This window comes from Magallana gigas, chromosome 7 (assembly GCF_963853765.1).
Source record: "Magallana gigas chromosome 7, xbMagGiga1.1, whole genome shotgun sequence".
Taxonomy (NCBI): domain Eukaryota; kingdom Metazoa; phylum Mollusca; class Bivalvia; order Ostreida; family Ostreidae; genus Magallana; species Magallana gigas.
The window spans coordinates 23,762,125-23,779,606 of record NC_088859.1 but is presented as its reverse complement, the minus strand read 5'-3'; the positions used below and the strand labels follow the sequence as shown (position 1 = coordinate 23,779,606).

Here is a 17,482-nt window from a genome sequence, read left to right as displayed (position 1 = left end):
CACGTATACATTCTCATTTTCATTTTTTTACTCCTAGTATCTTTACAAAACCGTATGAAAGCTACATGTATTTTGAATGTTTATGAACTCGCATTTAGATACATGTACAATCAATTTTTGTTAAAATATTACTAAAATATGTTTTAGAAGTGTGCAGAATGTGTATCAATTGTAGATCCATTGACATGCGTTTGTCGAGGTTCTTGAAGATTCTAAAATTTCACATGCACACCTTGAATTTTCGGAGCTCAAATTAATTCATTTATTTTATTAATTCTAGGATTAAGTGTTCAATTTCCTTCATATTAAACGTCGATTGTAATTCTTTTTAAATAGGTATGGTTTACATGTACTATGGATGATATTCGTGCATATGCATATGTGTTGTTTATTTGTACTCATTTAACTGAATTGGTATTAAATTACTTGAATTCATGATAGTTTTGTTTCATCAAATTTTTAAGATGTATGTATATCAAGGGATGTTTTTTTTTATTTCGAAGTTGTCGACTTGCAATACAAAAGCGTTGTTTTAACAGTTTTACAACAATGTGCATTATTTACAAATTTAACTAGCTTGCATTTGTCATACTTGTTTTAATCAAGATACTGTACACAGGGTTATTTTCGTCCCGTGTAATTTCCGCCCTTCTAACAGTTGCAAACAGTTCCGCTCTGTCATGAATTCGCCCAGTCACAGTTGTTACCTAAAAATTCACCCGCTGACAACGAGGGTGAAATGATTGGAAATTAAACGGGGGCGAATAATTCCCTGTATGCAGTATATATTACTTTCACCCCCCCCCCCCCGGAAAAAAACCCCAAAACAATCAATCGATTAAACCAAAAACAGGAAAGGGAGTTGGGGAGACCCCGGCCACAAATGTTGATAATTTCTGTCTTGTTAATTGTTGACAATTTCTTTCAAAACTATTGTCATTTGAATCGCAGAAAATCAAGAATCGTTTCCATGTCACTATCTACATTCTTTCATTATTGGAACAGAGGATGGAACTTTTCTTCCTTTTGTAGACATGGACAAGGTTCATGTAATGTTAGTTATACAGTAGATATTTTCTATTTCAGTTGGTTGCTGTTTATAACCTATGGACATATTATTTTCTATAAATAATATAGTGATAGGGTAAAAAAGAATCAAGTCTTATCCCAGCATCTGAAATATCTACATGAAGCATACTTATCATTCTGCAGATGTATGCGGGTATATCTACTGTACCCTGTCCCTGTATTCTATAAATATTTGAAGTTTACACGAACATTGGAGTTAATTTCTATGTATTGTGTCGTTCAATTTTAATATGTACGATTGTGCCTCAACATCATCTACAATGCATTGAATCATATATTTGGTTTCTGAATCCTCTTATATATGCCTTTTTCATATCAACTGTTTTCTCTAAAATTTCATTATGTTAAGAAGTGTATAGGCATTTGTTCTACTTTCATAAATACACACTGTTATGAGCGACTTGAACTATGCACAGTGGTATAGAATAATATGCGTACTTTCGGGACATGTACTATATGTATGAATTGGAAAATTGATCCACCACATATAATCATAGCCTCAAAGCAAAACAAAATAGGATATGCGCATGCTTGGTATACGTACTCAGCGGAGATGTCTAAGTTCTTCTACATTTAAACCCTAACTTACGCCTCTTTCAGAAACGCAACTTAGACCCGACTAAATATTGGCGTAACTTCGATAGTCGGACTAACTTAGGCCCAGATTTACGCCTTTTTGAGAAACGGGCCCCAGGGGCCCGTTTCTCAAAAAGGCCTACGTCCAGGCGTAAGCTTGGTCCGAACTAAATCAGGGACTAAACCTCAAAACCAGACTAAGTTGCGTTTCACAAAAAGGCGGAAACTTAGTCGGGTCTAAATTTGGGTTTAAATCTACGCCTGTTAATGGGTAGGTGTAAGTCCTTAGTCTGTGCACAAAAATGGCGAGAATTTTATTTTTTGCTTTGTTTTATGTGTTATTAAAGAAAACATTCACATTTATTTAAATATTTGTACATGTACATATAACTTTAAAAATACCTATTGTTCGATAACTGTTTCTATTTCTAAATAAATTAAGATTAAATCAATTTGATAAAAAATGGGCTCACCTTAGTAAACGTATGTAATATACATTACTACTCGTAATGAAATTTACCTAAAGTGTGAAGAATCAAAGATGGGTATACCCCGATAAATGATATACACACAATATTTAAAAAGATGCTTTATTTCTAAATTAAACATGTATTCCCCAACAAGATAGATGTATATAAGTACGAATAGATTATTGATTTTTTTAATCAATACTCAGTAAGCATGAACTAGAATTTAATGTTTCTAATCAAATTTGAACATGTGAAACGAAACTGATTTCAAAATTATGAATAGGAGCAACTCAAAACGTTAACATTTGTAATTTGTCCTTGTGTGTGTTTGTTTGTTCTTTCCCTATACATGTATTACTGAAAACTTTACAACACGTATGCATTCTCATTTTTATTTTTTTACTCCTAGTATCTTTACAAGACCGTATGAAAGCTACATGTATTATGGCATGTTTATGAACTCGCATTTAGATATAATCAATTTTTGTTTGTTAAAATATTACTTAAAATATGTTTTAGAAGCGTGCAGAGTGTGCGCATGCATCAATTTTAGATCTGTTGACAAGCGTTTGTCAAGGTTATGGAATATTATAAAATTTCACATGCACACCTTGAATTTTTGGAAATGAAATTCATTAATCTTATTAATTCTAGGATGAAGTGATCAATTGCGTTCATATTTAACATCGATCGTAATTCTTTTAAAATAGGTATGGGGCACATGTTCTATCAATGATTTTCGTGCATATTCATATGCATTGTTTATTTGTACTCATTTAATTATATTGATCTTTAATTACTTGAATTCATGATAGTTTTGTTTCATCATATTTAAGATGTACGTATATCAAGGGATTTTTTTATTTCGAAGTTGTCGACTTGCAATACAAAAGCGTTGTTTTAGCAGTTTTACAACAGTGTGCATTATTTACAAATTTAACTAGCTTGCATTTGTCATACTTATTATATAAACAATTGTATACACCCCCACCCCAATAACCCAAAGCAGATAGGGAATAAAGTAAAACTCACATGCACTTGTTAAAACCGCAAAGATGCAAAATGTCTTATCCGAAAGGGGATAGGGGATTTTTTTTAGATGCCTTTTCCATTAAACTTGTAAAAACCTTTTATTTAAAAAACTTTCTTTAAATAGGAAGGGTGTTCTTAGATAACTGCTTTTAAATTTTTATTTTAATCAAGATACTGAATACGGGGTTATTTTGGTCCCGTGTAATTTCCGTCCTTCTACACTTGCAAACAGTTTCACTCTGACGTGACTTCGCCCAGTCACAGCTGTTAAGTTACTTAATATTAGATATTGAAAATCAACATAAATTCGCCCGCTGACAACGAGGACAAAATGATTGAAAATTAAACAGGGCGAATTATGGTGTATATTACTTTCAACCCCCCCCCCCCCCCCCCACCACCGAAAAAAAACCAAAACAATCGATCGATTAAACCAAAAAACAGGAAAGGGAGTTGGGGAGACCCCGGCCTCAAATGTTGATAATTCCTGTATTGTTAATTGTTGACTATTAATATCTTTCAAAACTATTATCATTTGAATCGCAGAAAATCAAGAATCGTTTCCATGTTATTGTCTACATTCTTTCAATATTGGAACAGATGATGGACAAGGTTCATGTAATATTATTTATACATTAGATATTTTCGATTTCAGTTGGTTGCTGTTATACTCATGGCCATATTATTTTCTATAAATAATATAGTGAATTGCTAAAAAAGAATCAAGCCTTATCCCAGCATCTGAAAATGTCTTGTTATGACATTTGACCTGAACAAGACATTTCATATTAATTTTGTTATTTATGAAATAAACTATTTTAATATTTATTATGAATATCCATAAACTTAAATGCATTTATAAAGTTTTCTTAAACAAAAATTTAGATTGTATATAATCAAAATCTGTAAATAAATGCAAAGTATAATTATTTTTTACAACAACATAAATTTAACACCTCATGGTATTGATATTGTATTTTTATTTTTTGCAGTTTATTTCGCTTTTGCATGGAGATAACACTTCCCAACTCCAAAACAAGTTATTAAGTTATAATGATTTTAAACATTTGGGAACTCCTATGTCTGTAATATACGTATGAATGATATGATACCGACACTTGTCGTATGTTTAATTACAGATACCCCCCCCCCCAAAAAGGCAGATGTTCACAACCATAATTTATTCTTTTTGTGGTCCTATCTATTCTTTTTTTCCAACGCAGACGCTATGCGCTCAAGAGCACCAGCTTTCCTCTCTTCGATCTCGAGTCTTCTCTCTTCAATGCTTGCTCTGAATCTTTTTATTTGAATCAGTTCATCCATCTCTGAGCCTTGTTGGTATAAATCCTCTCTACCTGTGCGAAAAAATAATAATCTCGGATGTAAAATATTTTCTTGCAGAAAAAAAAATGTGAAAATTTGTCCTACCTTTCTTTCCAGTTCTTCCCCTTTTCATCGTTGCCTCAGTATTCTTTTTCTCTTCATGAACATTTTCTGGTACACCAGCGTTGGCGTTCTCATCAGGAAGTTCAACTTCAGTGACTTCAAAATTCAATTTTTGTTAAAAATTCAGTACAATGAACTTTATATTTAATTTGAATATTTAATATGAAAAAAATGAAAATTCTACAAGTATACTATTATCTTTAAATAACATTTGATAAAATAAATAAATACCTACCAAAAAATGACAACTGTGGATCCAAACTCTTGGCTGAGAGAGATGCTAGATTAAAAGCAATAACTTATGCTTTAAATTTGTATGTGTTACCCAATTCGTAATACTGGTATCCTTTTTTTGCATTCCTAAAAGGCACCAAATCATAAATCAGATTTTAACTGTACCTGTTTCGTGAGCCCTTCCTGTGTCAACCCCTCCCTCTATTCCATGAATAAGTTCTTCGGGAATCATTGCTAAAACCTGTAATTAAATTAACTATAACAAAAATGATATGTTCATTTATAATTAGAATAACTACCATGTTAAATTCAGAAGGAAAAGGCAAAAAATTAAAATAAATTTATTTTCATACATCAAGTTCCCATGGCTTAAAATAGACCTCGGGTGGTGGGCCCCCTCCTGTTGTCGTTGACTGCTTTCTTCGCATCGCTTCCTTTTTCTTTACATTTGTGCGTGCGTCTTTCCATTTTTTCTTTACCTCGTCCACTTCCCTTCTACAGCAAGTTATTGAAGCAGCGTTGATTCTATGAGAAAGTTATTAATAAAAGTTATTTTTACGAAAATGTTAACCCAAAAAATTTGGAAGTGTGTTTTTGTGCGCGGGGGTGGGGAGGGGGTGAGGGGGTGAACAAATTACTAAATTATAAACAAAGGAAATTAAAAAATATCGATCTGCTCCGGCTTTAATTTGGCCCTGCCCAGGTTTGCCTACCCATTTTACCAAAACTCGTCGGAATATGCATATGATCCAATAGTACATAATATGATGATACTTTTATATTTACATTTTCTAGTGTCTTTGCCTGTGATAACACTACGTATCGATTTTGTACTATAAAATTACGCCAAATTGAGGCGCCAGCGGGGTTTGCTAATTTATATGTATAGGCCTATAGATGGCTTAAAATTATATAAATATAAGCAATAAGGAATCATTCTTTGAATATTATGCGGTGATAATTTCGGTCGGGCGTGATCAAATCTATCATAAAGCCCTTCGGGCTTTATTAGATTTGATCACGCCCCGACCGAAATTATCACCTCATAATACTCAAAGAATGATTCCTTATTCCCTATTTATATACATAAAAAAGTTGGGGGGGGGGGGGGACTCCATGATATTTCAATATTTTTTTGCTGCGAGAAAAAGTGGGGGGCGTCCCCCCCCCCTGATGCTACGTGCCTGGACATTGAACGGTTTTAGGCTTTGTAGTATGAGAGATGTGTACGATAATTATATAGGTTGAATGGCTTCATGATCGGGATCGGCACGCCACTTGTACCCTACATACCCACTTCCGTTCCAATGAAAAAAAATGATATGGCGGATAAACAGTCAGTGCAGTCTACAACAATGCTAGGGAATCTAGACCATAATGCTGCACAACCAACCATAGATGAGTTGAAACCTGATTACATTGAGGAAAGATTTCGCGTAGATCGCAAAAAACTGGAGCAGATGCTTCAAGGTAGTGTACAGTAATGTATTTATTAACCCGATTTTTTAAAACCATACATAAAGCCTCCACTATCATACTATGAATAAAAAAAATGGTTTGAAAAGCTATCAGAGACAGTTTTTGGTATTTGCTTAGGTTAGTACGATCTTGCTCCTGAATTTTGCCAATTTTAAATCAGATTTTAAATATACATGGGTAAAAAGTGCAACCTTTGGGCTTAGCGCAGATTTTTAAGTAAGTTAAAACGGAGAACGTATTGGCTCTGGATCATTATCAGCTAAAATCAATAATAAATCGAGAACATAATCCAAGAGATGCTAATCAAGCTTCTGCAAAAAGTAAAGAAACATTAACAGGTCTAGCACAATCTCTTAATTTAGCTAACTGGTGTGCGACGATTTCTCGCCAAGTACCATTTCTCACTAGTACATTGTAACGTCATTTCATTAACGCATAAAATTATACACGAAAAATGACGACACAATGTACTGGCGAGAAATGGTACTTATCGAGAACTGATTGCACCCCAGTATAGCTTGAAAAATAAAATTTAATAAAGCTATTCAAAATAGCTTGATAATGGTATATCCTGTAGTGTTGTTATGATAGTCACCAACTATCGAAAAATCGTTGCTGAAGGCTGCAAGTAGGGTTGGATACCGGTACACGGTACCAATACCGTACCGAATACTTGCTTTAAAAATACCGGTAAAATACCGTTTAATTTAATATCGGTACTAATAACGGTATTTTTGTATCTTTGAAACCTTTTTATACAATTAAAATGATTTTAAAAAATGATAACAGACTTTCTCCACGAATGAAAAGGATAGGCTAATTAGCGAAATATGCACTTTCCCATTCTAGTGCGATCCTTAATTCGACTTCCAATACTTTAATAAATCAGTACATACATTTAAAAAAAACAACTAAAATACATTTACAATGATAGTGTTTAATTTTATTCTGATAATAAATGTAAATTAAAAAGACAAAATAGCGCAAAAGTTTTCTATTTATTTCCGTTCTATTTTCTGATGTTTCGTCAATTAGTGCAACCAAACAATGGCTGACAACCGGGTAAACCGCTCGGCTATTTAGTCTCATTTCAGTAGGAAATCAGATGGTGGTGTTTGCAACAATTGCCAGTTATTTTGCCTGGGAAAAGGGGAAAACACAAGGAACTTTACTGAACATTTGAGAATCAGATTCAATTTATTTGTCTGTTAATCTTTTATTAAAAGATTGAAGCATAAACATAGTTTGTAAACTCATATGTTATTGTAAACATATTATACTATCTTTATAAATTATAACACTGAAAGAGCAAAAACACATTTATTGAAAAAAATAATTATCATTCTCGTTTATTGAGGTCTAGTACCGTATCGTTAAAAATAATGTATCATTTCAAAAATACCGGTATGGTATCGTACCGTTTCATCCTTAACGGTATCCAACCCTAGCTGCAAGTAGGTGACAACCGATATGAAATTTTATCATGGATAATCACTTAAAGAACTGGGAACGTTAACGCCAGTTTCCCACTTAATTTTACATCCAAATATTTTAGAATTTCTGTCAGATATTCAAAAACGAAGTTATATACTAAAGAATATAATCAAATCCTAATTAATTTATATCCAAATAAAATTTGTAGTCAAGCTATTATTTTTTAAACAAAAGTTTTAATTATTTTTTTAAACTTTACAAAGCAAAATGCTTTTCTAGCTCACCTTAGCTGAAAGCTCAAGTGAGCTATTCTGATCACATTTTGTCCATCGTCCCTCCATCCATCTGTCTATCTCATTCTGTAAACTTTTTACATTTTGAACTTCTTCTCTAAAACCACATGACCAACAAATTTCAAGTTAATTTGGCACAAAGCATCCATATGGGAAGGCAAATATAAATTGCAGAAATGAAAGACCAATCTTAAATTTATTCAAAGCAGAGAAAACCGAAACTGTAGAAAAAGGGGGGTGCATTTTTAAAAAATCTTCTCAAGAACTACTGAATCAAATTCAACGTAATTTAGCATAAATAATCATTATGGAAAGTAAAATATAAATTGCAAAAAGTATGGGCTAATTCTGTTTCAAATCTGAGTTATTATGAAAATAATAATAAAGGAAAGGCATGTTTTAATCAGTTTATAGCTTCAGGTTCGGTATTCCATACCTGTCATTTTTTCATACTTCTAAAATGAGGTTCTTTGTTTAAAGCAGCCATGACGTATGATAAACAGGTTGATCTGACAAAGATGAATATGTTTGTTGTGCAACACTTTGTGATCGGTAACTTTGCCAGAATTTCCTCTGAAAAAAAGTTAAAGTCAGCCTGTATTCTGAGTTCATGATCTTGAAAATTAAACCCAAAGGCAATGTTAAAATGATTACAACCAAATTCAAAAGACTCAATAAACCAGGGCTCACGCTGCACATCGCATTTGTTGCTTTTTGCGAATTTCAGAATTAAATGCGACAGTTTTTTGTCAAATGCAATAGTTATACCCAGATTTCATTGAAAATCACCTAGCCTTTTGTTTTGGTTGCATAATCTCTTCCAAGCGACAGTCTATAGCTGGACTTTACGCTTGACTGATTTAAGACAATGACACAGGTAAACGGTGGAAGCCATCTGTAAGCGGGGTATACACAACTGTCTTTAAAAAATGATAGGTGATTTTCACACCTTATTACAGATAAGTGGATTTGTAATTAACCACCGACATATCTAATGCTTTCATCAACTGAGCTTACAATGTGATCGTCATTTCACAAAGCATGTGGATACACACAACAAAAAACTGCATGAAACAAAATAAATATTTTGAAAAAGTGTAACTAGTTTAAAGAAACAGTATAGCGCATCTTATCGAAAAACCGACTTGAGAAAATTTTCCGATCGGGTTCGGTATTTTTGTACTACTCATGAATGTATAAACTTTCAGAAAATTACAAAGTTCTCCATGCAATAAATCTTATTATTTCCTTAAAATTAATAATTACGTATAACCTATCACATAAATACATCGCAACATGTTCGGGGTTCAGCCTTTTATACTATTACGCATGCGTATTTACTGTAAACAAAACACATGCAGGGCTCGCGAAGAATCTCCTGGACAGGTTTGTTGATAAAAATATGTCTTTTCTACTTCTCATAGGTAATAACTGTTCAAAGTTTTTAAAATAACCACAATTATAATTTTGTAAGCATGTATTTTTCGTGTTTGTCATAGGAGTTGCTACAACCTAAATCTATTTTTATAAATGAGGCCCTTTGAGGAGTTATTTGACATATTTATGTCTATTCATTTTAAAATGAACCTAAATTGGTAAACCATTTATAAATCGAGTAAGTAAGGATGCGTTTCATTTAGAGAATCGCTTTAACCTTGTTTTCCATGATGACCGTAGTGGGACGAAGATCTTGTAGTTTTCAGCACGTGTCAATTACTGTCAGTCAAAGTCCACGTGGTACAAATAAACGATATAAGATTATTCCGGTTTGTACGACCCTTGAATTTCCGGAAGCTCATAATTACGTTAATTAAATATGTGAAAGGGATTTTCATGTATTTCAACTTTCACAATAAACGTTATTTCTTATTCCCTAACGATACAATAGGTAAATCTGAAGTTATTCACACATGTGTTTTCAGCTGTACTGTCTCTTTAAGGTATGATATATGGTTGATCAAAATTGCTTAATTTAAATTGTCATGTAACTTTTTTGGACAAGGTGTTTAGACTTAAATTTCTGACATCGTAAGGGTAGCCTATAAATAGAATTATGTAGCAAACTTGGAATTTTTACATTTAAATTTAGCTAGAATGTCACAGTTCAATTACTAATTATTTGAAACAAAAGAAATATCATTTGGAATGATAATTTTGACTGTTAATCACAATCTTCACCTTTAGCCATCTTCAGTCAGAATTTCCTCTGTTCCCGAAATTAACACAAACTACATACATGTATATCTATTTAGCGATGATGTTCAAACACCAATCAACAAGACAAGTAAATGCAATAACAATCATGTTTTTTGGTTGAATAATATTACAATACAGCAAATTGGCTCTCTCTTGCTCTATTTTTAAAAAATAAATTTAAACATAGGAAAACAAATTAAAAGATGAAATCTGTATAAAATAAAATTTCTAAAAAGATCTAAAAAGCTCTACACTTGTCACAAGATGTCAATATTTAAAAACACATAGATCCATAATGCATGATTACATTTTTATAAATATTTGTAATAATTTGATATAAATAAAATGGTAGTTTTGGGTATGCATATTATATGTACATGTAGGATCTAAAACTAGTATTCTAGTATTGTGATAAATACTATGATAGAAGAAAATGATTTATTATATTATGCGAAAGTTTGCGACACAAAATTTTGAGTCAGTGTGAGCCCTGATAAACCCCTGTTGTGATTAATAACTGGCAACTGTCTCACCTTTATGGGTTGTAAATACAGGTGATGCATCACATAATTATATATACTTTGAATTGAAAATTACAAACAATGTTTATTACTTTAAATGCTGTTATTACAATTAGTTGGTAACTTATAATTAGTTAATAACTCTGCCAAATTAATGCTAAAATAATCATAAAATCATTTGTTTTCAGTTATCTTTAAAAAATAAGGTCCTTTACATAACTGTTGTAATTGGGTCAAAGGGTTGGCTTAATCAGGGTTGGGGCCAATTACTTTGAAAAACAACTAAATACTTCCAAATACATTGATAATTTTATCAATTACTTGCAAACCGTAATTGTAATATCAGCATGAAAAGTAATAAACATCGGTTGTAATTTTCAATGCACACTATCACCCGTTTTTAGCTCACCGAGACGAAGTCAGGGGGAGCTTATGCTATACCCTCGGCGTCGGCGTCGGTGTCGGCGTCGGCGTCCGGACCTGGTTAAAGTTTTTGTGGCAGGTCCTGTTTCTAAGCTATTACTTGTCCTATCTTCACCAAACTTGCATGGATGATGCATCTGGACCTACTTATGGACTTGAAAGACTTGGATGCTGAATCTTAGTCCTAAATTTCAGATGCTGGAGGAGGTTAAGGTGGTTGGACCAGGTTAAAGTTTTTGTTGCAGGTGCTCTTTGATAGCAATATCTAAGTTACTGCTGGTCCGTACTTCACCAAACTTGCATGGATGGGGTGTCTTATGATACTGATGCACCAGGCAGGCTTGGGTGCTGAATCTGAGCCATAGGTTTCGGATGCTGAAGGAGGTTACGGTTTTTAGAGCTGGTTAAAGTTTTGGTTGCAGGTGCCCTCTGATGATTATATCTTAGTTACTACTTGTCCTAACTTCACCAAACTTCCATGGATGGTGCATCTTATGATACTGATGCACCTGACAGGCTTGAATGCCGAGTCTGAGCCATAGGTTTCAGATGCTGGATATGGTTAAGTTTTTTGGAACAGGTCACATGTTTAATAGATAATAGTACTATTTCAGACTTGCAAAGTTGATTAAACTGTTATATGAATGAATCACAGAGGAAGCTTCAGATGCAGAACTTGATCTCCATTATCAAGGATGCTAAAAAATATATCTTAGTTATTACAGGTCCTAACTTCACCAAACTTGAACGGATGGTGTGTCTTATGATACAGATGCACCTGACAGGCATGGATGTTGAATCTGAGCCATAGGTTGCGGATGCTGGAGCAGGTTAAGGTTTTAATTGCTAGTGCCCTCTGATGATGATATCTTAGTTATTACTGGTCTGAACTTCACCAAACTTGCATGTAGATGCGTCTTATGTATACTGATGCACCTGACAGGCTTGAATGCTGAATCTGAGCCATAGGTTTCGGATGCTGGATGAGGTTTATTTTTTTTGGAACAGGTCACATCGTTGATTTAACTATATTATAAATGAAACGCAGAGGTTGCTTCAAATGCAGAGCCTGATCTCCATTATCAAGGATGCTAATGAAATTTCCTACCTCACTCAAACCAGCTCGAAAGATAGATGTGTTTGTTGATAAATGATATAACATGATTCCTATGATATAGTATTGTATGGTATGAAACATTATTGTTTAATATGATACAATATAATATCATATGTAATATTATAAAAAGTTATATGATACGATATGATATTGTATCTATTTTTTTGATATTTTATTTTATGATATTGTATCATGATATCGTTATGTAAAGTATTGTATATTATGATACAATATTGTATAATATTGTATTGTATTATTAATTTATTATTTTATCACATGATACTATTACATAAGATATTGCAAAATATAATATTGTATCCTATGATACAATATTGTATATTCTATAATATTGTATCATACAATATTGTATAAAAAAACTATATGACATTAGTTTCTGTAATATAGAATTATATCACATGAAATTGTATAATATGATACTGTAATATTATATAATATCATATCATACGATATTGTATAATATGATATTGGTTAATTATAAGATATATTATCACATCATATGAAATTGTATTGTATGATATTGTAAAATATATAATTGTATCATATGATAAATATGTATAATATAATAATGTATTATATAATATTTAAATTTTAATATTCACATAATATTGTATCATTTGATATGATACAATGTTGTATCAAATTATATTGTATCATATGATACAATATCATATTATGTATCAAAAATGATACATTATCATACAATATCATAATATATTATACAATCTAATATCATATGTTTCAATGTTATGATGTATTATGTAATATGATATTGTAATATAATAATACTATATTGTTTTATATATTATGATATTGTATTATTTGATCAAATACAATAACTTATAACACAATACAATGTCATATCATACCTTACAATATCATATCTCATCATTGTTTATTATGGTATTTTATTGTATTATATGATATATGTATCATAAATGTTGTAAATATGATAGGATGCAATATTTAATTTTATATTATTGTATTGAGTAACATATGAACATATGATTATCATACAATTTTTTAACAGATGATATATGATGTTTTGTCAAAACAGAATCCATGAATATCGAAGATCATAAAGTATGATTTTCATTTAATATGATAAAGGTGGTCTCATAAGGTGAAGTCTCATAAGGGTGATGTCTCGTCTCGGTGAGCTTTGTAATCTGTGATTACCTATGTTTCTAACCCATGAAGATAATACAGTCGCAAGTTCGCAAGTTCCTAATCACAAAAGAGGTTAACTGAGCTTGTGAAAACATCTTATGAATTTGATACTAATCATTTCATTGCCGTTGGGTTTAATTAACACGATTATAAACTCAGCATACAGGACGACTTCAACTTCTCTTTCGTAGGAAATTCCGGCGAAGTTACCAAGCCCCCCTAGGTTAGTGACTGTATAATAATACTTTAGACGGTTTATGGATATTGTTACGCAATAAAAGGTTATCTGTCACTTGAATGAATTTTAGCGACTATCGATGATAAAGACTTACTATCGATTGTCGCCAACCTGCTGACTTCAGCAACGATTTTTCGATAGTCGGTGACTATCGTAACAACACTATGGAGCCCCCAACCTACTGGTCACAGGTTTTAATTTTTAAAGATGAACAATTGACTAAAAGGAGGTGAGGAAGAAGGGGGAGAGGGTCGAATATGTGTGAAAGTTTGTTTACAGAGGTTGTCTGGTGTAAAAATGTCTTTTAATGTTTTTTTATAATCAAGCTGAATTTTGTTTTTGTTGACCCAAATCTTGCAAAAGGGTGGTAATTTACCGGAAATTACCCAAATCATAATTTTATTTTACAATGAAAGAATCTGGGGGAATAAGCCGTTGCAAATGCCCACGACCCTCTCATACGTCTTTTAAGAAGTAATAGACGTACGAGTTAACTGGGCATTTAAACGGTGGACAGTGTTGTCCAAATGAAAATGTCCAAAAATGCGAGAAAGGGGCAATTGACATTTGAAAGGCGTAACTGCGCTTAAATTTTGTAGTATTTACATATACTTTAAAGGGGCATGGTCACGATTTTGGTCAAAAATCATTTTTCCGATTTTAAAATTTACAGTGCTTCAGAAAGGTATTTTAAATAGGCAACAGAAATTTGAATGTCATTTGTTGAGTTATAAGCGAGTTACAGAGGTTGATATTCTTCGCTTTGTAAACAAAGCGTTTGTTTACATTTTGAACATTGAAGTAAAAATTAGTTTTCAACTTAAAACGAATGTGTTAAACGTTAGGAACTGTTTATCCATGCCTGAAATAGATAAAAAGATAGACAAATAAGCTGGAAAAAAGATTTTTTACTGGTAAATTGAACCTATGTAAACAAAAACAGGGCACGAGCCTTGTTTACATGACAAAGAATTGTGAGCCCTTTATCTTGCTTATAACTCTACGAATCACTCTCAAATTTTATTTTATTATTAGAAATGCCTTACTGAAACATTGTAAACAATAGATATCGAAAAATAAAATTTGACCAAAATCGTGACCATGCCCCTTTAAACTGGCAAATTTAAAAAGACATTCACATAATTAGGTAAAGATGTTGATTACTTTTCTAACAATATTTAATTTACTAATTTACCTCAGTCATCGTTTACAACCCCTAACGCAGGGGAGTCGACAAAGAGTATGGGGGGTCGATTTTTCCGCTTCGGAGACAGAAAGAATTTAGTTAACTCCTTTTGTAGGTATTCGAAACAAGTATTTTCAAAAAAAAATATACAGTGGCATCGGAAGCAAATTGAAAGTGGGGGGGGGGGGGGGGGGGGGGGCTAGACTTATAAAAAAATCTTGACAAGCCACAAAATACCATCTTTGCTATGTATAAATTTGCAAAAAAGTGGGGGGAGGGGTTAAGTCCCCCTTAGCCCCCCCCGGTTGATCTATACCACAAGGAAGACGGCGATAGTCAAACCAGTAACGTATAACAAGGGGGCTTGTTATAGGTCACTGGTCAAACTTTGTGTTGGTCATTGGTCCTAGTGGTCTTTGTGTCTTTTGGTAGAACTACTATGCTTTTTCTTTCACAACAAAACACGCATTTGTAATGTGATTTTCCTGCCGATACAATTGGAAGTGAAATACATGCCTAGTTAATCGTTGAATTTTCTTTAGGCGCATACTTTACATTTGACTTAGCTTGTATTCTGCATTTTGTGCACAATTACATGCTTTTGTCCAGCGTATATCCCTGTTGTGTTAACAAGACTCTCAAGGATTAAAAGATGGAACGTTTTATCTTGCCATTTAATTTTTTTTGCATGCACAGCAACCATTTGTTTACAATATGAAATCTAAGGTCTCAAAGAGAATAACATACATTTTATATTTAATAAAAGTAGTAGAAAACGCATATCAAATAATTTAAAGTTATTATAAGCAAATTTTTATTATTAAGAAAAAAAAGGAAAATTACATTTTAACAATGTATATTATTAAGTAAAAAAAGAAAATTACATTCTAACAATGTAAACAAAAAGATAAACCCAAAAAACAAACAAACCATAATGCGTACGATTCGAACACCCACTTTTACAGTTACAGTTATTTAAGGAACTCCTTGCTTACCACTACACCACCGATTCGCTTGTTTAGATGCTATAATATAGCTGATTCTATTGTTATCAGTTTTACGCAAACGACTGGACTTAGTCATTTATTTTTTAGACCAATCTTAAAAATTAAAAGAAGAAAACTTACTTTTTACCATAGAGTGGGTTTTCGTACCATATTTTGGAAAATTGAAAAAGATAGACGTTAATATGTGTTAACAATATTCGTTCTTTAAAAAATGGTACGATGACCCACTCTATGAAAAAATATAATTTGAGTATCCGATTTCTATATCATTTTGTTGCCAAATTAGCATATAACTATTTTGTTGTCTTAATATCAATTTAATGTGAAGTTACTTTTTGTGGGTTATGGCAGCACTGAATGTCACATATGTTTAATAAATGTAACGAAAGTGAGATTTGCTAGAAATTAAATATTTTTTTTTAATGAACCTACAGTACAGGCAACGCAGATCTCGTGTTCCCCGAGCCCCGTCACGGTATAAACACATCGAGGTGATCGGCCAGGTGAGACAGGTATAACGCGTTAGCATCACGGTAAACTCATCATCTACCTGTCCCCGCGACGGTAAAATTATCGATGGAAAAGTATCGTATACAAGCGGGAGTTATCTCGCCAAATGACAAATAAATTGCATGTTTCTTGATATTTAATGACGATATTTAACCAGATTTTGACAAAGATTATAATCAAAATAATGGAGTCATTTTTACTTTTTAGCTCACCTGAGCCAAAGGCTCAAGTGAGCTTTTCTGATCACAATTTGTCCGTTGTCTGTCGTTGTCGTTGTCGTCGTCGTCGTTGTTAACTTTTCACATTTTCATCTTCTTCTCAAGAACCACTGGGCAGATTTCAACCAAAGAACAAGGGGCAGTAAGCATATATTATTTGCCCAATATTTTTTAAAATTTTCAAACAAGCTCAATCATTGACATGATTTGATTTTTTTGTTGATGGGATGTTTATTTTTCAATATGTAGTCGCAAAATTGTCACCGATGTTTTTTAGTAGAGTTATCCCTCTTTTGATTTTAGTAATTTTCCGGATATCGCGTATTTCCTATGATATGGTCACATTCCCAACAAGAATTAGATATGGCTGCATGCAAACAACACGGTAAAATTTTAACAGATTAATCAAAATAACGAAAGAATTTTATTCTCAAAATATTTTTTTGTTGTTTGCATGCGGCCACTGTTAAAAAAATAAATTATGTTGTTTTACGATGGGCGAATTTTTCGGTTCCGGTTTCGGTTTTTATACACAGCAGACGTAAACAAAAGTGAAAGTCAGACGACAGCAATAGATATGAAGGCAAAATCATTTCATTAACTGGTAAGTATGCATGAAAGTAGTATAAGACTTAGAGATACAGCTATGCATTATGAATTTAAATGGGGTATTGTAATTGATCTGCATTCTTAACCATGTTTACGAGATCGACTGCTGACCGAGCGATCGATAACTTGCATGATTGACAGTAATCGCTAACTACACCATGTGGAATACATTATGCTATAGTCTTATTTCTAGTAAGTAGTTTGAAAATGTAATGA

At 32.6% G+C, this 17,482-nt stretch overlaps 2 protein-coding genes across 3 annotated transcripts in view; one reads left to right on the top strand and one right to left on the bottom strand.

Moving 5' to 3' along the window:
* Window positions 1–3,951: 3,951 nt before the first annotated feature.
* LOC105327716 (uncharacterized) lies at window positions 3,952–5,384 on the bottom strand. Of its 2 annotated transcripts, XM_034458288.2 has the most exons (5): window positions 5,201–5,384; window positions 5,013–5,088; window positions 4,849–4,893; window positions 4,596–4,709; window positions 3,952–4,522 (listed from the first exon to the last, which is right to left on the bottom strand). In XM_034458288.2, the coding sequence occupies exons 1-5, from the start codon at window positions 5,273–5,275 to the stop codon at window positions 4,365–4,367; spliced, it is 468 nt and encodes a 155-aa protein (XP_034314179.1). In that variant the 5' UTR covers window positions 5,276–5,384; the 3' UTR covers window positions 3,952–4,364. The 2 variants fall into 2 exon arrangements, with proteins under 2 accessions (XP_034314179.1, XP_065922297.1); XM_066066225.1 differs by lacking the exon at window positions 4,849–4,893 and having other exon boundaries at window positions 3,953–4,522.
* Window positions 5,385–6,131: 747 nt separating this feature from the next.
* LOC105325916 (protein bicaudal C homolog 1-A) overlaps window positions 6,132–17,482 on the top strand; it is a 294,873-nt gene continuing 283,522 nt past the window's right edge. The window contains exon 1 of the mRNA XM_034458287.2: window positions 6,132–6,317. Within this exon, the coding sequence (XP_034314178.2) occupies window positions 6,155–6,317 (163 nt within the window). The 5' untranslated portion in view covers window positions 6,132–6,154. The remainder of the gene's footprint in view (window positions 6,318–17,482) is intronic.

Coding starts and splice junctions, on each gene's coding strand:
- LOC105327716 (XM_034458288.2), bottom strand. CDS start 5,275: ATGCGAAGAAAGCAGTCAACGACAACAGGAGGGGGCCCACCACCCGAG. Junction 4,710..4,848: donor TCCACAGTTGTCATTTTTTG/GTAGGTATTTAT, acceptor TGAATTTTGAAG/TCACTGAAGTTGAACTTCCT. Junction 4,523..4,595: donor GGGAAGAACTGGAAAGAAAG/GTAGGACAAATT, acceptor TTTTTCGCACAG/GTAGAGAGGATTTATACCAA.